This window comes from Corvus cornix, chromosome 8 (assembly GCF_000738735.6).
Source record: "Corvus cornix cornix isolate S_Up_H32 chromosome 8, ASM73873v5, whole genome shotgun sequence".
Lineage (NCBI taxonomy): Eukaryota > Metazoa > Chordata > Aves > Passeriformes > Corvidae > Corvus > Corvus cornix.
This window is the reverse complement of record NC_046338.1, coordinates 15,943,012-15,969,115: the sequence shown is the minus strand read 5'-3', so window position 1 is coordinate 15,969,115 and position 26,104 is coordinate 15,943,012. Positions and strand designations below refer to the sequence as shown.

Below are 26,104 nucleotides of genomic sequence, written 5' to 3'. Positions count from 1 at the left end.
TGTAGAATAAAATTGTAAAGCCATAAAGAAGAGGTCAAGACACCAAACTCAAGTTTCCCCTCTTTCCTCGCCATGTTGTCATATTTTCTACTCTCCTACACAAAAGGCTACACAAAAGGCAACAGCTAAATGACTGCAATACCCAGCACTCTTCAGAGTTGACTGCTATTAGGATTTCAGGTGGCCTAATATCTAAATCAAGTATTCCTCCATAATACTTGCACACTCTTCACAATTCAAAAATAGATCACTGAAAAAGCAAATTGGCTTGCAGGTGAGGTTACAAATATTTATATATATAATTATTATAAGTATTTACCACCTCTACACAGTGATGACTTAACACAAAGGCTCTCCAAAAGAAATGTGCAGCATTACATTTATGGTGAGATTTTGAAAAAAAAAAATTCCCCGTAAGCACCACAGGAGATTGTAGTTACTTGTGTCAAGTTACCTTATTTAGGGAAAAATGGTGTGAGTTACTTTGCTGCACTTAGAAATAGTCAAATCAGACATTTTCATTTCTCATTAATCAAAAACTACATTAGCAGGAACTGTAGAAAAAACACGGGTGTACTCATATGTAATTTCTAAGACAGACAAGAGTACACCACATGTAAAAATACAGAAAGCATGCTTCCCCCAGGCATGCTCTGAGGCTTAAGTACTTACCTGTCCTGGTAGGTGGAGTCTGAGCACATCAAAACCCAGCAATAAATAACATGGGTCACTTAAGATGCAACTAAAAATTTCAATGGTAGTATCAATCAAGATTTAATTTGAAATCAGTTTAGTAGTCAGCATGGGGAAATTTCTGAAATACTTAAACTACAGACACTTTAAACAGTAATATTTCTTAAGTATTTTATTGCTACAAACTGGTACATCTTTATCACAAAAAGCTACAAGGCATATTATAAACACATACTCTATTATACAGAGTGCAATGCAGTCCCCCAAATAGCCACACTCAACAGTACAATTTTTGAAGTTACTCATTCTGTACTATGAGGTAAATATTTATAAGCTTACATAATAAAGCTTTTAAAGTATTTACTCCATAGATGTGCCTTCCTTTTCAATTGATTAGACCAAAAGTTATTATATCCAACTTTCAATACACACACCAAAAAAATAGGATGCTTAAAAAAATATACAACACAATGTTTGATCAGCTTTAACAGTCAGTTTTCTATAAAAAGCCCAACTAAAATAGTCTTAATTTCATTTTAAACAAAATCAGAAACACAGAGGAATTATATAAACAAGTTCTCCATGGAATGGAATGCATGCATATGGCGGGGAATCTTCAGCTCCATTTGAGACTATTAAAAAGTCCCAGCCACTTTAGAGCAGAAATAAAAAGCTGGTTTGCCCCCACTAATGTGTTTTTATTTTCTTGCACTTAGTTATCTTCAGTGTGGTCTAAAGTGAAGTCAGTTTGTTCTTCAGTTTCTTCCTCTTCTTCTTCCTCCTCTTCCTCACCCTCAGCCGGCTCATCAGCTTTGTCTTCTTCTTCTGTTTGCTGCTCCTGAGCCTGATCATTAATTTCAAAAGGATTTTCACCCTGAAGTAGAAGATTGAAAACAAACACTTTGATATTTATTTCAAATATAAAATAATACTCATCGTTTCAGTGAATGAAAGGAGCAGCCACTAAGAAATGCTACATTATTTTATACAGCTTTTTAATAGTGTGGTTTTTTTGCAAGAAAATCAAAACAAGTTGGATTTAAAACTAGCAACACCACATCTTTATGGACATGGGAAACTGGGATCCCAATAAACTCTTTCAATGAAAGTGGAAATGGCACTGAGAAAAAGCCAAGTATGCTAAACACAGATTTCACTACAACATTCAGAAATTAAAATGACATGGTTAATTTTCAACATGTTTTAATTGAGAACTTCAGCTGCTTCCTTTTTCTCCCCAATTAAAACCAAATTGAAACAGAAGAGTTTTGTTCTGCTTTTCCTTACTTACAGTCTTTATTCACTCTGAATAATTCTATGAAAAAAGGTAAACTCTTCAAAAAATGAAAAAGAAATCTAGAATTTATTACACTGACTAGCCTGAAATTCATTCCATTGTTGACCTAGAAAAATTAACAGTTTTCTTAGTACTTTAAACACATTGGCCTTCTGGGTTTATATTTTCTCCATTTCATACAATAGTTCACCATGGCATTACCTCAGCCTTCCCCTGTTCATATAATTAAGAACTCTGAACAATCAATGAATAATAACAACGTGAACTATTAGTAGTTTCTTGGCTAAAGCTCGTTTCGTGTTCATACATCTGATAAAGCAAGTCTGATCTGAACATGACACCAACCACCAACTGCACCAGGACTAGGACTTTAAGAGTATTATTTAAAAGAAGATACAGAAGAAAAATTGAATGCTAGGCCCCTTATCCTTTTTTGCCCTTTTTTTCCACTTCAGTTACATTTCTCAAGTAGAATCTTCCAGGTGGCTACTGAAAAATTAGAGGACTATAAAAATATTCAGCAAATGCCATGAAACAAAAATTTGGATTCAGTATTATGCTAAAAATTGAGAGAAATCCTAAATTCAGATTCAAATTCAGATTAAACCCAAAGAAAGCAGAACTGAGACCATGTTATAACAAAGATTCCCTACTCTCCTGAAAGACTGCACGCCCCAAATGCATGAGTGCTCTGCTCCATCACATGCTGTATATGAAAACTGAACTACTTCAGTCTGCAGTTCATTATACATTTGGATAAGGATGCAAGGAATTTGCATAACCAGAAGCCACATACATCTCACTGAGCAGGTCCCAGTGAATGTGCATTAATTTCAGCCCACCACAGAAAGCTCCAGTGCTAGTCATTCTGAAAACATCAGTGGTCTCCTTGTGAAGGCAATTTTGCAAGTTTTACTTTGCTCAGTTTTTGAACTGATCAATGGCAAATTTCCATGCTCCCTTCTACCAGTCTCCCGCTAGGGGGCTGTATTGGACAATGCATACCAGGCATAAGGAACATGGAAAAGGTGGCCGGAAATACAGGCAGGTATTCCAGGCTCTGGCACCTGGCCATTTGCAACCTTTACTTGACAGATACAGAACAGTTGTCGGAAACTGATTCACACACCCATCCATACATAATTTTTCAGGACATGACTAATTTGACATTTTAAATCACTATTAACTTGGGCACTGGCTCATACCTTACCATATTTCCAAAAGACAGTATTGCTTTGTCTGAAAAACTGATTTATGATTTTGCCTGTCCATTGTTAGGGCACAGGCAAAATCATAAGTCAATTAAAAGTAATCCAGAAACAGCTAACAACAGTATTACAGAGTCACTTAGCAAAGTAAGTGGCCCAGCAGAAAAATACCCTCCATTTTGCTAAAATGGATTCACCTGTTTCTGGGGCCATGTATCTACAACATAGGTTACCATGCCTTTTAAATTCTCTGATCTCATCAACTACTGTTGTAAACTTTTGTTTCTGTCATGAACCCTAAAAATACTATGGAATAAAAAGTAGCTGAGGAGTGTGCACACTGTACTTCAGTACAAACCCACATGCTGGAGCTTTTGCTTCTAAATGTAAAGATGGAGTAATTTGTTAAGTGTTTTGTGCCCTGCAGTTAACATTACATACAGAGTTAAAGACACCGCTGATGTTTGCCTGAAGTTTGTTTTGGGATTTTTTTTTTATAACAGCATCCAATTAAAAACTGCCTAGATGTAAGTTGTAAATGAAAACCAAAAGCTGGTGAATCTGAAGGCAGTAATTTTTCCTGCAAATTAATTTATCTGAGACAATGATTTATGACTGGCAGAATACATTAAAAGTATATTCAATCTCTGAGCTATCTAAAAGACAGAGCACTGAGGTTAAACTCTATCAACACGGAGAAATGGAAAACATTAATTATTTTCTTTCCATGTGCATCTTACCTTCACATACAGCTCATATCGTGCCTTGACTATAGGATTATTCAAGATGCTGGTAGCAGTAAGAACACTCTCCCTTTTTATTTGTTCTCTGTAGGCCTAGGAAACAAATTTGACAGTGAATAATTATCACGTTCATGTAACAACTGTCACGCAAATTTGAATTCACGGTCAGTTTCTGTAAACAAAATAATGAACATATTACAGCATGAACTGCTTGTTCTTAGTACTTAAGTCCAAACCACGTAAGTTCAATTAGGTTTGGTAGTGTTTATAGCATGTTGCTTTAGCATGATCAAAAGATGTATCTTGCTTATATAATGAACTACAACCAGTTATCTGTTCTCACCTACAGACAACATTCAGGCTTTTCCATCACAGCCTAACATATTGTCGAAGATGATCCTGCTCAGTTTCAGGGTCCCTTCCAACCCAAAATATTCTATGACATTCTACAGTCACACAAGCTCATACATAAACAAAACATAACTTCGGCAATCTTGCTTACTCTCATGCTCATACTACTCTTTCAACCCTTCTACCAGCCTTAGAGAGTATTATTAAAAATTGTAACAGGGACAAATACAACATGACTGCTAATTCTAAACTGCTCTCAGTTGTCTTCAAATTAAAAAGATAATCACCAAGATAGGAGACACTATGTTGTAACTATAAATGCTAGAAATGCATGTGTTTTGTTTTTCAATCTGAATAACAATATTTTTCCAATACTTAAACTCCGTAAAACGAATCTCATAAAATAAACATGTCATTTCTAGTAACTTTCTCATGATTTTCTACTGGCAGCTATTAAGCATATGTTGGGGTTTCAGTTTAGTCTTAGTTTTTTTCCTGTTAAAGGAATTTTCTCCCATATGCATGTTGCTAGGGGACAAATAGCTGTACTTAAGAAAGACAAAAAGGGAAGTGGGGCGGGCCTGGCTACTCCTTTGTCTACACCTGGGTGTGGGGGCAGTTCGCTCTGAGCGTCCAGAGAGAGAAGCTGCAGAGAAAGGAGCTGCTGCTTCTTTCTTTTTGGCCGTTCTTTCTTCCTGCTGGAAGCAACGCCGGGACCCCAAAAGCCGCTTTCCCTGCCCTGCTGGAGACCGGGCTGTGGCTGCCCTGCCCCGCTGCTGCTTCGAGCTTTCGCTACGCTGTAGCCCTGCTCGCCCTGCCCGCCTGGGCCTCCGTGGGTTTTTCCCATCTGGATACATCTCGTCTGCCACCCGGGATTTGCGTTCGTCCCTGCCGTTCCAGCCTGCTGTTCCTGAGAGCCCGGGATCAGCTGCCCAGGGGTTTGTGAAGCCTTTGTCCCATCCCTTCCCGGGATCCCAGAGCACCAGAGCCGCGGGTTTCCCGAGCTCGCTCCGGAGCGCCCCCTGCAGCCGCGGGGGAACCATCGCACCTGCCCTGCTCACCGGGAGCCGCCAGCGCCCCTGCCGGCTGCGAGCGGAACTGCACCCGAGGGGAAATAGCCTGACAGCCGAGAAGGCTGGGACTGGGTTTGTGATTGTTTGCTGTTACTGCCAGAGTTGTTGTTGTTTTGTTTGACTGGTTATATACATATATATATAGAGTAAAGAACTGTTATTCCTATTTCCCACATCTTTGCCTAAAGGCCCTTGATTTCAAAATATAATAACTTGGAGGGGAAAGGGGTTATATCTGCCACTTCAAGGGGGGCCTCTGCCTTCCTTAGCAGACACCTGTCTTTCAAAACCGAGACAGCATACCAGCATTTCATTAGCTGGGGTGCTTAAGTGCTGGCTACTTCCTGAGGTGTTAAACTTACAAAGTGTAGTAAGGACATTACAGCTTTCTAGTGAACAAAACACATCAACAAGAACTTAGAAATTACTTGCACCAAGAACTGTAAGACTTTTCACCTACTATTACATTATGCTTGCCTTTTTTAAAAAATAATATGTCATCTCTTACTTGTTTTCCTTTTGTGTGATCAGGAGATTTTAAGTGTTGCTGAACAGAACTGTGCAATGCAGGAACATAGACACTGCAAGCACTGCAGTGAACAGTCTCAACTTTCATCATATGGTCATCAGCTGTAACCCCTGCCAAGGAAGATACAACAAATCATTAACACAAAATGTGTTATTTCAGGCAACTGGAAAAGCAGCTTGTTTGTTTTATACCCAAAAATTAAGAGCTCTCAGTTGTTGAAGATGTCAAACTGAACCACTGAGGAATATTTGCCTAAATTCAGGCATCAAAATTAGGCTCTCTGAGGGCAATACTGGAAGAGGAAGTTTTTCAATACTCCACCTCTCCACAGACTACACATGAGACCCAGGCAATGCACAAAAATGGCATCTATTTTCGATCAACAATAGCCAATATCCTTAAACACAGACATTTTGATACAGCAAACAAAGCTTCACCAAAGTAATTGCACTTACTTTACCCCTTATAAAAACTAATTTATTTCCTTGCCCTCCCTCACCATCAGGAAGAAGCACATGAATCCAACTCCTCTTGCAATTTTAAATATTAGCTTGATAACAGAACATTCTCAGCACAAAGGAAAACAGGCCTTCCAGTACTTATGGAAAATAGAAAAGAATTTGTGAGACTGTTAAGATGTTGCCTATATCCATTTTTAAGTAGCTTTTAGCATATAAGTTCAAATTAAGTAATACTGAAATAGTTATTGCCTAAAACAAAGGGACTCAAAGATGTCTCCTCTGGCTGTAGCCCATTCTGAAGTCCCTCAAGCAAAGAATGGGAGGATATGGCAGAGCAATGCAGAGACACATGAAATGCTCTAGAAAACTGCCTGTAAGGCAGCCAAGGGGAAAAAAATTCAGGCCGAGATGCATCTTGGCTAACCAAAAAATGCTCAAACTCCTCCTTTTGTCACTCTTCCTCCAAACCACAGAAACTCTCCTATTTACATTTTTCCAAATCCTTGCCATCATATTTGACCACTATCACCTTACTGCTTTATTACACTCTTTCAATCTACTGCATCCACCTGTTGTCACTCCTCATGCCTTATCCTGAACGAGACTGTGGCAAAGCCCACATAATTGTCAAGTACCTAGCACGTTATCTCCCCTTGTGACAAGGCTACCTGGATAGAAAACAAACAAGGTTTGCTATCTCCTGCTGTGCTTACATTCCACATTTTATCAGAAATGAAGCAAGGAATCCCAACCAGGTACAGAAAACATGTGAAAACTAACTGTTTCAATCCATTTTATCAAATTCAAAGAAGAATGAAAGGAGAAAAAGACCAGGAGAGCTCCACATTACTCACCTTCCATTATATCTTTCTCAGCAGCTTGGGAATTTTCCGTTTGGTTACTTGTCTGCTGCTTACGCATCGCTGTCTTCTTGAATTTATTCACCATACACTCCTACAGAGGGAAAAAAATTGTAAATACCTGTGATGTACAACTGTTTATATTCCAATATTAACCCATATTTTAAAAATTCAACATAGTTCTACAACAGTAAATAATTGCTATTACTTCTTAGAACACTACTTTCAGCTATTAAAGCAACAGTACTTTACAGACTTAGAATTTGCTTCAACTTTTGGTATTATGTGCTGCACCAAAATTCATCTACAAAAGAATTAACAGTAAGTTAAGCATATTTTGAAAATAAATCATAAATTGTAACTACATTCTCATGTAAAAGTATTATACAGATCAAAACCAGCTGTCTTACATGAAGAAATTCCATCACTACTTTGTCAAATTTGGTTTGCTTCTGGATGTGATCCAATGTCTCCTGGTGAGCTGCACTCTCCAGATGTGACTCAATTTCTTTTTCTTCAAATGTTCGAAACTTGCAAAATGAGCAAGTAAATGCCATTCTATCAAGAGAAATACATTAAATATTACTATTAAAACTCCTCAAAACTATGACACTTGACAAACCAAATCAGAAAGAGGAAAAGCATTCTTTAAAGAAGCCTAAGTGAAAAAGAAATTTAAAAAATCTCAAGTTTTTCCATTATAAAGGATAAGTGCTACAAGAATCAAATATAAATCAGGCCAGTGTCAGAATAATGAATTATCTATGCAGGAGACAAACTGCTGAAATCAGAAGCCAGGCATTTAAAAGCCACATTATTCTGTGAGTCAATCTATTGCAGCTCTCTACTTCCTGTCACCTTTTGTAGTACTTCTTGTGGGCACAGAAACATAGCCTGGCCAGGCCACAAATTCCTAACCATAAGTAATCAGAAGAACTCATTTAAAGCTCATTTTCCATACAAAAACTATATAATCTTTATAAGGAAATAAAACCTCCTCAGTACAATGAAGAAAAGTCACCAATGCCACGATCATATACTGCACTGACACGGAACAGTTTTGTACAGCGCAGCCACTGGGCAAGACTAAGAAAGTTACAAACCTATGTACTTACTTTTGCTACAAAACAGTTGACCACATATATATATATATATACACACACACAAATAAAACCAGAATAAAATCATTTTCTAACAGCTTTTTAAGTCAACATGAACATATAGTTCAAAAGCAGTACCATTCTAAGCTGCTTCTCAAGTGTGCACTGATGCATTTGTGGGGGATAAGGGGTGAGTAAATTGTGCATTTTCTGATACAACAGTGGTCTGATGAAACATCCAGCCTTCTAAGCCACCGAATTTGGGTGCCAGGTTTTGGCTTGAGTTTTTTTCTTTATTTGGGTTAGCTTTTTGCTTTTGCTGGGAAGTGGGGGAAATTGAGGGGTGCGGAAGGAGGTGGGTTTTTTCCCTCATTTCTTTGTTGCATTTTATTTTCCTAAAATCAGTTCAAAGGAAAAAAGATGTGTTCTTAGAGAGGCATTACGGGCAAGAAAAACACTGTACACAACACAGAAGTTACAGCACAAACCTGTATCCATCGCCATATTTTTCACTGTTTTTCTCCCTTCTACGCCTTTGCTTCTCTCTTCTGGCCTCAATGCGCCGCTTTTCTTCTTCCTCACTTTTAACTTCTCCTTTGCCATCTTAACATACAATTGAAGGATTAAAAACCAAATCCAAAACAACCAACCAACAGCAGAAGTACCTGTCTTCCCTGTCTCCTCCACAAACACTTCAAAATGCAGAGAAAGACCCTGTACCAACACGGTTCAATGGCTTCCTTAAACATGCTGAAAGTTTTGCTTTGTTTTCTTCCTCTGAAGACAACCAATTTAAACACTTGCTTTCAACTTAGTAGCTAAGGGTTTACACTCTAGTTTACAGTCATAAAAGAAATTCACAGTTAAAACAAATCCTTCACTGTTGTGCCTAGTAATTAAAGGCCTCTTCAAATAAGTGACCAGAAAAGGGTAACTGGAAATGCATGGGGAAAAACACATTGTTTATACGTTTTTAGAGCACCACTGCTACAATTCCCTCACATAAAAAGAAACTATCTAGAGGCCATCTCTTCTACTGAGAAGGCAGTTTCCAAAACCAAAAGCAAAAGTTCTCATAAAGGAGACAAGACAGTGTTGCTTTAAGGTATGGTACCCAAACTGAACTTCAACAACTTTATTATTTTTTCCCACTAGACTTCACCTGATTTCACAGAAGAATATTCCAAAGATTTTCAGCCAAAAAGATAAGCCAGTTAATGGGGGCGGGGGTGAGAGAGACAAGGACAGACAGGTTCACCACACAACAAAAAACTCAGCCAAACCTCCAGAGAAGAACTTGATTAAATTACCACCTGGCATGTAAGTAAAAGTGTGAATGAATAAATGAACAGAATGTAGTTCTACAACATTTAAGACTTCCAAGGACACTGAGTTTTTGCGTAAGTGCACTTATGTTTGTCTTTCCTATGTCTGCTTTAATAGTCCATGGACAAAGAGAACAATTAGAATATTCAGCGGGTAGTTTTAGACCAGAAAAAAAGAGGATCACTTTGTTTTCTTCTACAGTTCAACCTTAGAAGAGAGGTCAGCCTCCAGGAAATCTATGTCCATCCAAACAGCAACAGAAAGGAACATACAACAGCATCATGCACAAACACCAAGACTGCAAAACACTCTGTGGCTCGAGAAGTGTCACTGAGTACTGAAAACTTCTCCATGACCAACAGTTCCTGATTATCCCAAGGTTTATCATTTTGTAGCAAAGAGTTTCAAAATTTACTGTGATCCAGAGAGGAGAAAAACTCCTGTCCGTAAGACTACTTTTTTAAAAAATCAAATTGAAAACAAAAAACCACCTACCTACCCACAGAGGCAATTCCCATACTGATCTCAGCATTTAAATTTCATTTAGTGCATTACCACCAACCCTGGAAATATGCAAAGGAGCACTTGCTTTACTGCTGTAAAAATCATCTGGTATGGTAATTCTGTGGAGTGAAATGGCCTCTTTTTGACTCTCAAGCTCACAAACCGAAGTGCCTGTCCTGTTAGAATCTGCGGAATGAAGACCTGAACCTATATATAAACTAAAAGCTCCCTCTTTCTTCAGTGCACTTATGCAAACTTTTTAAAAAAAAAGAAACCCACACAATTTAAAAATAAGCTCAAAATATTTACTATTACTTCCAGAAAAGAAACACCGATTTGGCTGCAAATTTCAAGCCCTCCTTGCCATCAAATGAGTCTAAGCAATATGTAATAGGGCAGCACACAAGGAAAGGGGGACTAAAAATAAATTCAGCTTTATCACTGGATTTCTTTGTCTATGCGTCTGGAATCACTACAGTTAATGTGCACTTTAAATGATTTTATGTAAACTAATAATAAATCTGTTTCATTAAGACTGTACATGAAATAAACCCCGCATTCCTGACAACAGCTCACCAAGATAACTGAATCCACTTTTATAAAAGTGACTCACCTAGGGTTTAAGGGTGAGGTTGATCAGCTAGTGGGATAAATAATAGGATACGGGTGAGGAACAGTGGGATGAACAACATTCAAGCAATGGAATGGAAGCAAGTATAGAAGACCACAAATTTTTTTCACAAAAAAAAAAAAAAGGCAAACAACAACATATTGAAATGATCAGAGAGCAGAGACACTGTAAGCATGAAAAAACAAACCAAGTAATGGATGGATGTTACAAACAACCATTTTTTCACAGCTTAAATTTTTTAATTTAAAAAAAAAAAAACAAAAACCAAAAACAAAGCCATGCTACCAGATAACTACTAGAGGTCATACATACAAGATTACTAAATCTATTCTCTCAGTCTCACAAACAGAATACCTACAATACCTTACCTGACAAAGCAAACTGACTTACCTCCAAAAGTCTGATATCCAAGATCATAAGCATCTCTTGTAAAGTCTTCATATATAACAACTGCACCACTTGTATCAACTTCAATTTCCTAATAAAGTCAAATCCATAAATAAAAAAAAAAGCCATTCTAAATCCAGAAAGGCAGCGTAATTTACATTCTTCCCAATAATCTGTTACTTGCTATTTTTTAAATATGACAATGAAAGAAATGAATTGAGTATCTTGCTGAACTCAGTGTACAAACACTTCTAGCTCTCCATTTCTCTGTAATGCCTTGAAACCTTAGTGAATTATTTTCACAATCAAAATTGTTTTCTATATAAATATTTTGACTTCCAATCCAGACTTTTACGTAGTTGAGAAGGTGTTAATACCGTCACTCAAAAAGAAGGGAAGTGCCATTCCAGTCTTGCAACATTAAACCAGGATATATATACACACATGCTTAGCTTACTAGCAACATTCTTACATAGTTGCAACTGAGCTGTCTGAGGGCAGGGACTAATCTTCCTACCCTATCAGAGAACACCTTTTAACACTGATTCTTTTTTTATTTACCCTCTCTCCTTGATGTGTCTATGTGTTATCCATTCCTCCTCACTGCTGTTCAGTACCTTTGTACCCACCCCAGCAGGTCATAGGTGCATGAGTTCAAGCTGTCTACCTGTGGCAACATGAGAAGTGTTCATATGAGAGCTCTCTTGTGCATTACAAGAACACGTAGGGTCCACAAATACACTTCAAAATTCATTTTCCAGGCTATCTGCACTAGCTACATCTTTCACTGAACATCAACTGCCACCAAAATAAGACAGTATTAGATAAAATAAAAAAAACCTGAAACCATGTTTAGAAAAACTTACATAGTTTAATGCTCAATTTTATAACTCTAGCTTAAGAATTATTTGTCTTAACGTATACTATGCAAACTTCTCAAAGAATCAAAACATTTTCCAGTTCTGGGAATCTTTACCTCTATGGTAGAATCCTGGTAAGATGTCTTCATGTCTATTAACATAAAATGAGAAACAATACAAAAGTGCTGTCACTGATAATTCATTTTAAGACAATAAGATATTTAGAAAAAAAATCAGCTTCTTATGCAGGAAAGATTGTCTACATTTACAATTTATCATAGTTTAGTAATACTATTAAATGTAAAATCAGTTAGCCTTATAAATATAAACAAAACACTTTTAGAAGCAATCATCTATACCTAACTCCAAAACAAGAATTTCAAGGTTGAAAGGACAATATAATTTTGAGATATATTTTCATTCATACGATATATACCAACTGCATCAAAATTTCTGTTAGTTGTCACCCACTTTTTAGTTTTCAACTACATGATACTGCTTAGGTCTCTCAGTTTAAGTTTCAGAAACTGTGTTAAACTACTCAACATTTTCTTCTCCCTAATCTCAGAGCCACAGGACAGGCTGCATTCTCATAGGCACCATCTATTCCACTTCCTAAAGTAACATCAGTATTATGTAGTACATTGGTCTTTGGATTGTGGAAATCAGTGAGGGGGATCAGATAATAAATTAGAAGCCTTCTGTCTGACCGTAGTTTAGAAAGGAGAACGTACAAAAGTACTGAAAGAACTTGGATGTGCATTTTACAGACCCTTTTCATCACAACAAAGCCGGTGAGATCACCAATAAAGCTCCCTATACAAACAGCAGAGGAGTGTGTTCTATACACCCAGTTCCCAGGATCTGTACAGTACTCCTGATGATACAGTTAAGGGAACACTTATGTAATACACAGTAATGTAACCAGAACAACAAAATCAAAACCAGAATTTACGTGTCAAAGTTTCTGCCACGTCTGTGCATTTACCTTGCAAGCTATGAGCGACAGCAACTTTAAACAATTATCAGGTGTGATTTGAAACCAAATGACATAAAACACTGATCTAAATTACTAGGAAATGACAAGCATACAAAACTAAAATCTGACTGCTGTACACACTGTCCATAATATATATCACTCAAATTTACATTCCCTCAAAGCAAGAAATTTATTCAAACCTCACTACTGACTTTTTTTCTCCAACTTTGACTGCAATAGAAAAATTTAATATTAGAGTTGTAGAATATCTTTATGGAAGTTAAAGAAACCAAGCATCACTACTACAATTTGCAGTTTGTATTTATAGTTTATCCATCACATTTACAGTTCTTCTTGTCATTACAGCGTTTCATTTACAAGTGGGAGCAATCTCTTTCTGCCTCTCATGAATTATTCTGTAACAGTTTTTGCCATTTTTGCAGTTTCCCTCCTTTTCCCTCTCCTCTTCACCCACGCCTTGTATTTAACTGCATTGCAGCTGGTGCACTACTTTTTATATCCAAAGAACTTGGACAGCAGGGCCCAGGCTCATGCAAGAGCACATTTTAGTATTTGTCAGGCATTGTCTCTTCAGACAACCTGAGCTCTGACATTATTTTTAGTGGTGAAAATTTTCCTCCACAGAACTATCATCATAAAGTCTTAGTGAGATAGCCTTCAATGATACATATCTGAACACATCAAAATATTCAATAACATTTAGCAAATTACCTTTGCAGTAGAAAAGTTAGACATGTAAATTCATAAAATCCACTGAGGACTACTTCTAAGGTAGAAAATGAAGAATTACAAGACAGCATACAGAGCCCTCTTCCTGAATATTAAAACTAAGTCATTTCTATTTAATAAAAAAAATCAGTAATTTTAACTTAAAAATTCTGACACTTGCTACTTACTAGGTGATTTTTTCTGGCTCAGCTTCAAAATAGGCTTTGTCATTTTGGGTTTCTTGATAAATGTCCCACCAGGTTTGTTATATGGCTGTGGTATCATTTTTCTTTTTATTCCTCTTGCAGCAACTGCTGCAGGACTGGGTTTATTATGATAGTCAACGACAATCCCAGGTCTGTGCATTCCGCCAAAGTCTCCCATATGCTGAAAATTTGCAAAATCAAGAGGAAGGTATTAGTATATGAAATCAATATAAATAAAACAACTACTTGGTACAATATGGCTGTGAACTTAACTAAAATCTGTGTTCTAGAGCAAAATGCAGGAGAAACTTAAGCTCCTGGTCTGACGTTCTGTTGTGCAATGGCTTTGTGGGTGTTTGTCCAGTAGAAGGAATATTTATGTATAAACTGTGTTTCTGCTTATTCAGAACCATTGTCCAGGCAACGAACATATCTCAGCCTAACATCTCAGCCTAACATCTTGGCTCCTCTCTTCAGATTCTCTAGATAATGAATTCCACCTCCATCTGGGAAAAAAACCAGAGCTTAGCAACTCAGTTTTTAACACAAAAAAAAAAAAATTAAAAAAACCACACACACACAAAAAAAAAAAAAAAAAAAAAAGCCACCACCAGATAAAAAAAGCTTCCTTGCTTTGCATCTTATGCAAAATGATATAGTAATGATTTGAAAATTGAGTAAAGAAGGTTGCCCAGTGTGGAACAGTGATTAACTGGAGGAAGCCCCCTCTTTCTTTTACTTATCTTTCCACTGAATTCAATAAAATCAGAATTTTTAAGTTGGGCTTGGAGAGAGTGATACAAAAACAATGCAGCGATAGGAATGAAAATTCCATTGAAAGACTAAACCTTTCCATTATTTCTAGAATTATGTAGTCATTTGTGGACACTTGTATATGAAAGCTACCTCTCTGAGGACACAGAATAAATGAGTAATCTGAGGAGGGGAATTTAGGTAGCTGGAATATTTTCGAAAGCGCTAACATACTTCTTAATATTAACTTAATTACTTGATTAATAAAGGGCAGAAGAGAGCCCACAGACTGGATGAGTGACTTGGATAAGCAGAAATATATGTATTTCCATGAGAAGATAATTAATATTACACTGTCAAAATTAAAAGAACATAAAAATTTCAAAACACTTAGGGAAAGTATGACTTTTTTTAAAGCACATTTTAAATGACAGACAGAATGTACCAAAACAGGCACTTTCCATAATCAGAAGTCCATGCACAAGATCTCCATGTTAATTTATTTAGTTGAGAAAGCTATAGACTGCCTAGCATGTACATTTACATCAGACACATACAAATTTGACATGAAGTACACACTTTATAATTTCAAGTTTGTTTTTTTTTAAAAGGCAATCTACCTATTAAAGGTGCAATGCATTTTACATATAGTAAGTAGTCTAGTCTTTACATTCTCCTTTACTACATAAAAGACTAAAAGGATAAATTTCTAAAGCAAAGTAAAAAAGAACTCGGTTGTAACTGCACAAAGCTTTCAGATCTAAATGAGTTCTGAAAGGATGGCATAAAGGCTTAAGAATGTAACATTTTCAGCTTCACAAGCAGAGAAATGAAGATTAGAATCTTTTTCTCGTACCATGCTACATGCTAGCTAACAGCCATGTGCAAATCTTAGCTAAAAGTTGAATATGGCAACTACAATACTCGAGAATGCTGCAAAGTAGACTTTCTGGAACAAAACCACCACGCAAGTTAAGCACATAAAAGACCCAGTAAAAAATAATCTTCCTCTACACTTCAAGCTACAACAAGCTGTATAGTTCAAAGAATCACTTCCCAAAGAAATACAGCATGTTCAGGAATTTTAAAAGGTAAGTTACACCTAGAGGCACAGGCAGAAAGGTGTTCACTGAATATTTCGTGCTTAAAAACATCAAACTGGGATTATAAAACCAAGACAAAGGGACACCATCAACTTAAAGTTAGTACTTCTGTCAGGTTTGGGGTTTTTTACTCTCTTCTGCTGTATTTTTTCCCCTAGCTCACTTAACATGAAGCATTACTTCCTCAAACTGGAATCCACTATTTTGCATACAGTTAATCATGCTGTTTCTTGGACATATACTTTTTAAACCCTATACTGGAAAGGAATCCACTGAAAAGCACTTCGAACTTAAGCCTTCAAAACTAATACAAGTAAGAGGACTATGTGGAAATTAATTTCAATTCTGTGAAAGGACCCGATTTCAAGTTGATGATGCCCCTTTAACCATGCTTTAATTCTGAGAAAGAATCACTGTAACTGCTAATCACTCACCTTTCCCATTTCCTCCCCATCACCCTTCCAGTAAACAAGTCAGAATAAGAATTAAGTTTAGAAGAAGAGTTGATGTTTGATAAAACATGTATTCAACATACTAAAGAATTAGCTGAACTTTTCCCTTTACAGGAACCAAAAACTGCTCTAGCATTCACAACCTGGGTTTTATTTTTTGCTTATACATTGCACCTTTAACCTACTCAAAACTTCAAAAGACTTTGAATTCAACTTTTACAATATTCAAAAATTTCCCCACCAGCAGCAGAGATGCTAGTGTTTACAAGGAAAAATGAAAGTCCTTTTAATCCCTTTTAGACCAAACCTACTACTTTTATCTTCACCTTTAAAACAAAAGGAGAGATTTAACAAACCTTATCAACTAGTCTATTACTCATTACTTTCAGCAGAAAGAGGGACTGGGTTCTACTTGAAGACAGCTTCAAGGGGATAAACAACATTGTCAACCATGATAGTTTGCTTGGACAAAACCCCCACACTGTACTGAACAGTGCATTCATTTTAAAGCAGTGGTCTTGAAAGGGTTTAAAAGAGTGTCTAGTGAAAAGAATCTGAAAAGATTCTGTACTTACTCCTCGGCCTCGGCCTCTGCCTGTTGATGGTCCTCCAAAAGCATCATAGTTTCTGCTTCCAAATCCACTTTCAGGATAAGCAGGCGTTCCTCTCCCCCGAGAGCCTACAGGTGCAGGCTTCATATGGGGTGAAGAAAAACTGCTGTAGGAAGAGTAACTCTCTCTTCCTCTGTCCTCCATAAACCCAGGCCTCAATTTTGAACGGGAGTAAGGTGCTTCCCAGCTAGACCCGCCCTGGTTTCTACCTCCGAAAGAGTCAAGGCTATTCCGGTAGGAGTTGTCAAATCGACCACCATAACTACCTCCGAAGCGGCTTTGTTCGGGTTCATTATAACCATAGCCAGATCTGTACAGATCTCGCCCACCCAGAGAAGACCCGGAGTCGTAAGACTCATAAGGTCCAAACCTGGAAAAGTTGCACAGTGAGGAGAAAAAAAAGTAAGCTTACTAATGTTATACATTTCAAAAGACAAGTTATCAGTTGACATTTATCAACTAAAATCAATTTATTACTATACTGGTCTGTACAGTTGTGTTATTGGTTAATCTTGATTAGGGCTGGGCAATTCATACTATGACCAGATAGAAAGCTATCTGAGCCATTTTTGCTACAAACAATTCTAAAGTTCAGTATACCTGAACTTTGTTTACTTAAAATTTTCAGCAACATTTATTTACTAAAATATTATTAGAGCCCAGCCCTAGTCTCACAAAAATAATCACCTGCAGACATTCAAAGCCTAGTCAAACTCCCCTTTCTTCAAAATCATACCCTCACAGTCTAACAGATAAACAGCAGTTAAGAGGCGGCTTAGTCCTGAATTGAGAAAAAAAAATGGTTTGGTTTTTCGTGGTACAGTTGTGAGTTTTAAGTACCTCACAGTTCTCATTTTAAAGGAAAAATACAAATTCTCTTCGTTCATATTTGTACTTTCTGGAAAATTTGTTCCCTGTAAAACTCAGTCTCACAATCAAAAGAGTTAATGGTCTTCAGTGTATCCAGCTTTCACTTGCAGACCATTAGGTCTAGCAACTCAAGATTTTGAAAGTCTCCCCAATGCATGCACAGTGGGCACAAAAACAGTTCTTGGAATTTCAGAGTAAAGTAACAAGGAGCTAAAACCTTTAGCTATTTATCAAGAATTTGCTTTGGCTGGGGTGGGGGCAGTGTCAGGCTAGAAATCAACATTTGTAACTACTTGGAAGGGAAACACATTAATATCCCTGCAGGGATATAATAGAGTGATTGAGAAGCTGGGAAAGACAATCCCTTAACTGATACAATATAACCTAGAAGACACTCAACTTACTAACTTATCTACAGTAAACTGAATGCCTTAATTTTAAAATATGTTCATCTCAGAAGACTCAAAGATACACAGAAAATGACACTAGAAAAGCCCATGCATAATATTAAGGTTACATAGCAAGAGACATTTTGGTGTTCAAGTAGTCATTCAACCTCCATCATATGCAGATTACTATATGGTAGGTACAGCTCATTCCTGAATCTCTGCTCAGACTTTTAAATCAGTATTAATGTTCATTATTAAACAAGTTATACTTAACTAAAATGCTTAATAGAACCGAGCAGCAAGACACAACACTTCTCCAGCCTCCCTGTTTAGTGCTGTCCTCCCCCAGTGGCACCACAGTGACTACAGACAGGAACCATACAGTAATCTGGCTACAGCCAGACAAAAATTCAAGGGCGCACACAAGAAAACCATCAGGTTATCTAAGTTTTCTTCACATTTTATCTCCTCCAAGATAGAATCACTACTCTGAAAAGCATGCTTCTTTGAATACAATATTAAGACCTAAATCCAATCAGCTGCTCCCTGTTGTTTTTACCTGAAAGAGCAAAGTAACAGTATCCTAGCATTAAATACGCAACTTTAAGACCACTGCATCAGAATTTTTAGTTTTAGACTAATCCATCTTACAAAGTAGCCCAGAACATGCACACAGTTTCAAGTGTAATCAGTACCTTCCAATGAAATAATCTGGACATGACTTTCAGATTCAATACCAAGATCACTTGAGCACTGCACATTCAAACCAAAGAACACATACCCTAAATGTTCCTTGAAAACGGAATGTTGATAGATTCAGTCTAAGACACTAAACCAATTAGGTCTAGTCTGCTATGTCAGAAATGGTATGTCAGGCCAATCAGCTACAAATTGCTAGACAATACTAAAAACAAAACTTTTGCTATTTTCATTCAGACGCACTGTTTCACTGTCGAACTTTTCCACAAAAATGCTGATTTTATTACAAGAATCTAGCACTTACAGTTTAGTATTTGCCAGTATTTATCAAACATGAAGACTCAGAACAAAAGTGTTCATACAAAATCATAACAACATGCCTCAGGAACACTTAAGTTAGAAGAATGATTTAAACTTAAATTGGATTTGATCAATTCTTGGGACAACTGAAGGATTATTTTACCTGTTACCACCACCACCACCTCCTCCGCCTCCACCTCCATGACTCTCCATCCCATAGGATTGGTTAAGGTAAGAGTCCATGGATCGTGGGCCACCATAGCCTCCATGCCCATAATCACGGTCCATGTCTAAAAAAAGAGCAGAAAAATGTTTATAAAGAAAGCAAGTGAGAAGTCTTATTAAGTAATCTAGTTTAAATTCTTAAATAAAAGGTTTACTCTTTGCCACGGTGCTTACAAACAAAATATAAAACTGACAGCTGCAAACCAATTCTGACACTGTGCTTAGATAAGCCATGTGTCTTTGTCATCATCTGAGCACCTCCTGACTGGAAGTTCACGTTCATAACTTTTTCCAGTAGTAGGTAACTCAGGATTATTGTTCCATCAGCTGGAATCAATGTAAGTTATATTAAGAGAATTAAACGAAGACACCTGATGCAGGATATGTCAGAACTTTGTACAGAATTAAGACCACTTCCAATCCTTTAATAATACTATGAGCTCACAGGCATCTGCTCTCTCTATCCAATGCCCCAAGAAACCTTCACTCCCATTGAGACCCCGTGTCAAGGTTACAAGCTGTCATTCGTCAGTGCAGGGCTCTGTACCTGGGCTACATCAAACAAAAGAATTTTCTGCCATCTAGCACAAACTAAAATCCACCCAAATCAGCACTGAGCTGCAGCTCACTAACTGCACTAAGATGCTGGTATTTCACTGAACTGATGTCACTTGGTGACATCTCAGTATCTTGTAATGAAGTCTGGCAAAAGAACCAACTTCCTCCTCAGCACTGGAGGGTCTTAGTAAAAATTCTGGGTAAATAATCACTCAAATTCATAGCACTAAAACAATGCTGCAGATCTGCATAACGAGTATGATCCACTGTCTTCCTGTAATGCACAAAATCTGCACTTCACTGGCATTCTGGAGACCAACTGCTCCCAGCACCAACCAATACTAAGTTTTGGGTAATACCAAGAAAACCTGGCAAGTCAAAACTCACAGAAAAGGTAACAGAGAAGGAACACACAATGAACATAGGAAGGATAAAAATAAAACCAAGTACTTGTTTACTCTGACAAGAGAGAGTATTTTATACATTTCAGTATCTCCACATGTTCACCACTGACTTTTCCAGGACAATTAGCTCTCTTGAAGCCATAAGAAACTGTCCTATTTAAAGAAATACAGTAACTCTCTGTGCATATAATTTCATGAAAATCACTGCAGTGCTGAAAACACATATATAAATCATATCCCATTTGTACCTGGTTCTTGTTAACACCAAGTCACTGTAATTTACTTTCTTCTATCCGTCAACATCAAGAATTCTGCAAATGATATTAAGCTGACTATATCACTTTTATACAGATATTCTCAGCATGCCTGAACAGGGACTCCAACAAATAAAGCCCTACTGCTGATTTTATTTGTACTCTGATGATCACAGGCACTTTCTAAAAAATTAAAGATGATACTTCTGGGAAAAATAAAAACCTTCAAACATAGAAGTCACACTGCACCTTTTCATATTCTGAACATACAATAAAGATTCAAAAATGAAAGCACAAAAAACCTTTTCAAAATACTGATCATGTAGCACCACCCATCATCAATTTAAATTGCAAAGAGTTACTGCAAAAAAGAAATGGCTGAGGCTTCCAATAAAAGCATCTAATGTTCCTCTCTAGTGTTCTGAATGATCTGCCACCTAATCCAGTACAATACCCTCAAGACTGTATATATAAAGATGCAGATGAGCAAAAAGAGAAGACAGTCAAGAAAATAACTCAGTTTCACAGAAATTAAGACTGAACATGGGATCATCTAATCTCAGATCCAGGTTGTTACGTTTTTTAATACAGTATACACAATCAAAAGACAATGACATTCTGAAAACTGACATACCTGACCTGAAAGCACACAATAATTTACCTTAGTTTCACCTGCTCCTATTATCTACAGGCCCTACAATGGCACAAAATCAGTGAGGTTAAGAGTCGAGAACCGAATTAAATCATCCAGCAAGGAAGAACACAACATACTGTCAAGATCCCTGCCACTGAAACACAATTCTACTACAGCATAGGAAGTAGAGACCAGTGTTATCCATATGCTGGAAGTTCAGTATTGGAAAAACACAAAAACATTCACGTGCAAAGAACTCTTCCAAAAAATGGTTTGAAGCGTCATTTTGAAATAAAGTTTTAGTCTAAAACTTTTAGCATGAAAGCAAACGCGAAAATACAATTTACAATCACAGGATAACTTTGGACATCCACACTTGCTCAACACTCCTTATTCAGTTCATGTTATGTAACATCAACAGTCTTGCTGTAGAGCTATGCCAGTCCCTAAGTCCTCAAATCCCGGTCTTTAGGACATTAGCACCATCTCCTCCCTAACAGTGAACAACTTACTCATCCCTTTCCAGACTCACTGCCCTGCATCTACCTACATTATAACATACTAACATTTAAAAATGGGGATACAAAAGGTACAAAGACATGAGAGGGATGACCACTTGAATGATTTACTGCAAGAAACTGGAAGTTGCAAATGAAGTTTACACAGAACAAGCTAAGGAAGGATCCAATTCACTTTTCACAAAACAGACATATGAGTCCTGGAACTGAGTCACAAGCAATAAGTTACTTAAAGTTTACACGGATTTAAGACAGAAATTGGATAAATCAGCAGACAAGAAATTCAAAGTATGTCAAACATAGACTGTGTCTCTGGCTGGGAAAGTCATCAAGCTGCAGACCAGTAAAGCCATAGAAATATACCAAAGGAGTACTTATACTACTTGTTCCATGCCTCCAAACAGACAGTGACATACAGGATACTGGTGAGGTGGGACAGACACCTTTGACCTGATCTACTGAAGGTGACCTTATGATCTCCTTACAGCTATATAATTAACTGTTCCACACAGCTGAGCAGTTAACCTATCACTCCAATCACTGCCCTCCTGGTTCAGTCATCAGCTGCAAACTTTACCAAAGATTCCTACATTTTATACTTCATGTCCAGAGCTCAACAAAGATACTGCATTCAAATTAACAAGTACAGTATTTCTTCAGGTATTAAACTTTTCTTTACTCTGAAAGTATGTTCTCCAGATAGGCTTTATCCTAAAAAAGGGGAAACATACACGACAACAGTCAATATTCATTTAGATAAACAAAAATAAGAAGGATTTCATAATCACTGTCACCACCAGTAGAGATATACAGAAGTTGCCTGTCTGTGCAGACTAAATGTGAAATTGTTTCATGTGCTAAGAGAACGTGTTTAAGCACTAGAGAAAAAAACACCAGGAACTGTATTTCCAGTGTCTCAAACCAAAAAGTCAAGAGACTTGTAGCTCATTTAAGTTTAAATAATAACGGCTTATTAGAAAAAACTTTGAAGAAATACTGTATCTGTGTATCTATGAAAACTAAAGAATTAAAAAGAAATTAAAAAACAGTGGTCCATATTTGCTCTTAAAGTTTAAAAATGAAAGAGTGTATCTCTGAGATGACGGCATTATCAAAGCTTCCAAAACAAAGAATTTATTAAGGGAATAAATCAGGTTTTGGCATCTGCAGCTTCTTGCATAAATACCCTGTGAATGAACGAGCCATTGAACTAAAGTATAGAAATAGAAGAACTTTCAAAGAACTAGCTGGTTTTTAATTTCTAGATCATACTTGTTTACTGGTATAGTAAAGACGGGAGAAGAGCTACGTCAAAGGTAGAAAAAAAACCATTACCACTAAAATAAAAAAGAATGGGACAATGGGATACTAAAATAAAAGTTTAATTTACAAATTAAAATGTTAATGTGTATCTATTTTTTCAGATGAATTAAAAAAAAAAAGACACCATATTTGGTGGAGAGAACATTTAAATCAGCTGCAAAATAGATCTCAATAGTCCGAAAAAAAAAATCAAATTTTCCGAAGGAAAAGAACTACAAAGTTAAAGAAGTAATAGATAAGACTCAGAATCTCTTGGTACAAATTACTCCATTTAAAAGAAAAAGCTTTAGACCAGAGAACATTGAAATCATATTCAGAGTACAAAGACAAGAAATCATTTTAAACAGTGTGCTCCATGTGAAGCATATGAAAAGGCTAAGAAAATGAGAAATGAGAAAGATCTTGCAGTAATAAATGACAAAAAAACTAAATTTTGATTACAAAAAGCTTAAGGATCCATTGTGCAATAGGAAGCAGTATTTTTCCAGGCACATTACTTTTTCATAACACCATGTCTGGTCGCTAAGATCACAACCTTGTCCGTAGGCCATTTCCTCTTCCAGATTAAAAGGACAATAGTTGCAGTAACTAAAATATTAACATGAATATTTAATAACATTTCTGCTAATAATACTAACATAATTTATTCTGAAGGCCAACTCTGACTCAAACTGAACCATCAGGAAGAGACAATGGTGTAATTACAGGAGTCATCAGACATAAAACTGAAAGTGCTTCCCACCGGCTAAAAGTTTCCAACAGGAAGAACCTTGCCAAGAGCTCAAATGAAAACTAGGCAAAGATGAGAACTCCCAACATCCACCCTCTACTGCTCATCTTCTGAACCCCCAGAAAACCGCCTTCAGCCTCCACTACAGAACCTGGGTAAAACAATTTTTATGCATGCCTTGCTCATGTACATACAATCTATAAACAGTTATGGTAAAAGTTTCAAGCTGCATACATCATATTTAAACTTTTTTAATAATTACAAATAATAGAAAGCTTAATTAACACAATGAAAAGTATTATTACAGAAGCACATGAAAGGAACACTTTACTTGTACAATACACATTTGATTAGTTACTTCCCCTAGGATGAGCCTGGCTTCACTTAAATACTAGTGTCATCAGATCTCAGAAAAACAGTTACAGTGAATACTCCAATAAAATACTTAAGCTACTACTTAAGAATAACCTTTCATTCTAAAAATCAAATGGACATTCAGTTAGGAATCAATACAAAAGATGAAAAAACAAAGCAATATCTTTATTTATTTTACTATGAGGAAAGATAAATGCAAAATAATATAATTGGCAAAAAAAAAGCTAAGACTCAAGAAATGTGGTACAAAAATTATTATATTGCAATCAAAGATGCATCTGTCATCCAATGTGTTATTTCCATATAACAGCCAGCAAGACTATTAAGAGATCCAACAGCAAGCACTTATTTGACAGGATCTGTAAATGAGGCTTGGATACAGTTTCAGGAAAGCTTTTATATTAAGATCCTTTTAATACTTGCTTGCATGCTGGCAAGAGATGTCAAAACATTTCTTGAGTCTTTTCTAAACTCATAACCTCAATCATCTTACCAAAATACATGCATTCCTTTTTGTTTTATCTACATGGTACTTTTGACAGTGTAAAAACAAGAGGTAGCTTTTGGTGTTGACTTTGTATGTTCTGTATACTCCTTCCCAAACTGTTAAAGTAAACTTTAGGGGGGGGAAGTAAATAAAACCCAAGCAGTAGCAGGTTCTGGTTTTTATAAAAAAGGAAAATATCCTTTCTTTTCAACAGAAGTAGTAAGAATCAAATACACTACTCTGCAAGAATATACTGGTTTATGTAAAACAGCATCATCTTAAGAAAAGTCTGTATTTCTACCCCACCCCCATTCCCACTCCTTTATCTCACAGTTTTTCATTTGGAACGTGCAGGAGTTCATGTTGACATGCCCAAGATGAAAATCAAGTCTCACTCCCAGACAGTTACAACTCCTCCAGAAAACAACATGTGCACTCAAACCATGTTACGCACTTTTTAACAACCCGTTTGCTTTTTTGTTTTTGTCAACACTGATTGTTCAGCCCCAACTCTTTTTACAGGTTAGACGTATTTATAGCTCATACCTGAGACTGACCCACTGGGCATGTTCACACCACAATGCATGGGGGTATCTGGGAATCTCCAATCTCTGTCTTCAGCTGGAGAGGATGGGTCAGTGAGAATGACTTAGTGCTTAGCAAGAGCTGGAGGGGAGAGACAGGGAGCCGCAACAAGAGGCGGCTCTCTCTCCTGTCGGATCTCCAGGCTCCTGACACGACCCCCTCACAGAGCTCGCCCCGAGCTCCCCCCGGCTCTGCCCGCACCCCCCGCCCGCCGCCGCCCCCTCGCCCCCCGCTCACCCCGCGCCCCCAGGGCGCCTCGCCCCGCGGAGCGCCGCCCCCGCCCGCGCCCCCCGCCCGCCCGCGCCGCCCCCCGGGAGGGCCCTCCTCCCGCGCAGCCCTCCCGCCGCCGGCCGCCGCCGCAGCTCCCCCCAGCCCGGCAGTGGCGGCGGGGAGGAGGACGAGGACGTGGGTGAGGGGGACTCCGTCCTGCGCGTAACAAAGCGGCCGCTGCCATTTTGAGACACGGCCGGGCCCCACGGCGGCAGCGGTGGCGGCGGCCGGGCCCTGCCCTTGCAGCGGGGGCGCGCCCTCACCTTCCCCGTAGTCCATGGCGGCGGCGGGCGCTGCTGGCGGGAGAGTGGCGGTGGCTCCGGCGGCTCCCAATGGCGCCTTCCACCACAACGAGGCGAGGCGGGACCCGCGCGCTGCACGCACTGCCACGGCGCGCGGCGATTGGCTCGGCCCTGGCGTCACGTGACCGAGCCGGCCTGCAGGGAGCGCGGGCTCGGGCCCGCCGCGCCAAGCGCCGCGCACGGGGCCTGGGTCGGCTGGGTCACGAGGGAGGCTGCGCGGCGGCCATTTTGAGCCCTGGCAGCCGCCATTTTGTGTTCTGGCGTCGGGCCCTGTCATGCTTGAAGCCGCTTGCAGGACGAGGAGTGGCGAGACATCCACACCTTA

The 26,104-nt window shown here is 38.1% G+C and overlaps 1 protein-coding gene across 2 annotated transcripts; it reads right to left on the bottom strand.

Moving 5' to 3' along the window:
- Positions 1 to 850: 850 nt before the first annotated feature.
- ZNF326 (zinc finger protein 326) lies at positions 851 to 25,865 on the bottom strand. Of its 2 annotated transcripts, XM_039556003.1 has the most exons (13): positions 25,741 to 25,865; positions 25,169 to 25,243; positions 19,278 to 19,404; positions 16,821 to 17,226; positions 13,920 to 14,118; positions 12,140 to 12,174; positions 11,167 to 11,254; positions 8,804 to 8,918; positions 7,626 to 7,773; positions 7,210 to 7,309; positions 5,874 to 6,004; positions 3,939 to 4,034; positions 851 to 1,567 (listed from the first exon to the last, which is right to left on the bottom strand). In XM_039556003.1, exons 1-13 carry the CDS (start codon positions 25,754 to 25,756, stop codon positions 1,406 to 1,408), a joined length of 1,698 nt encoding a protein of 565 aa, XP_039411937.1. In that variant the 5' UTR covers positions 25,757 to 25,865; the 3' UTR covers positions 851 to 1,405. The 2 variants fall into 2 exon arrangements, with proteins under 2 accessions (XP_039411937.1, XP_039411938.1); XM_039556004.1 differs by lacking the exon at positions 25,169 to 25,243.
- Positions 25,866 to 26,104: the final 239 nt, after the last annotated feature.

What these genes read in the sequence shown, in the direction of transcription:
- ZNF326 (XM_039556003.1), bottom strand. An exon ending in ATCACACAAAAGGAAAACAA is followed by an intron (nt 4,035 to 5,873) that starts GTAAGAGATGAC and finishes TTTGTTTCCTAG; the next exon opens with GCCTACAGAGAACAAATAAA. An exon ending in GATATGAGCTGTATGTGAAG is followed by an intron (nt 1,568 to 3,938) that starts GTAAGATGCACA and finishes CTTCTACTTCAG; the next exon opens with GGTGAAAATCCTTTTGAAAT.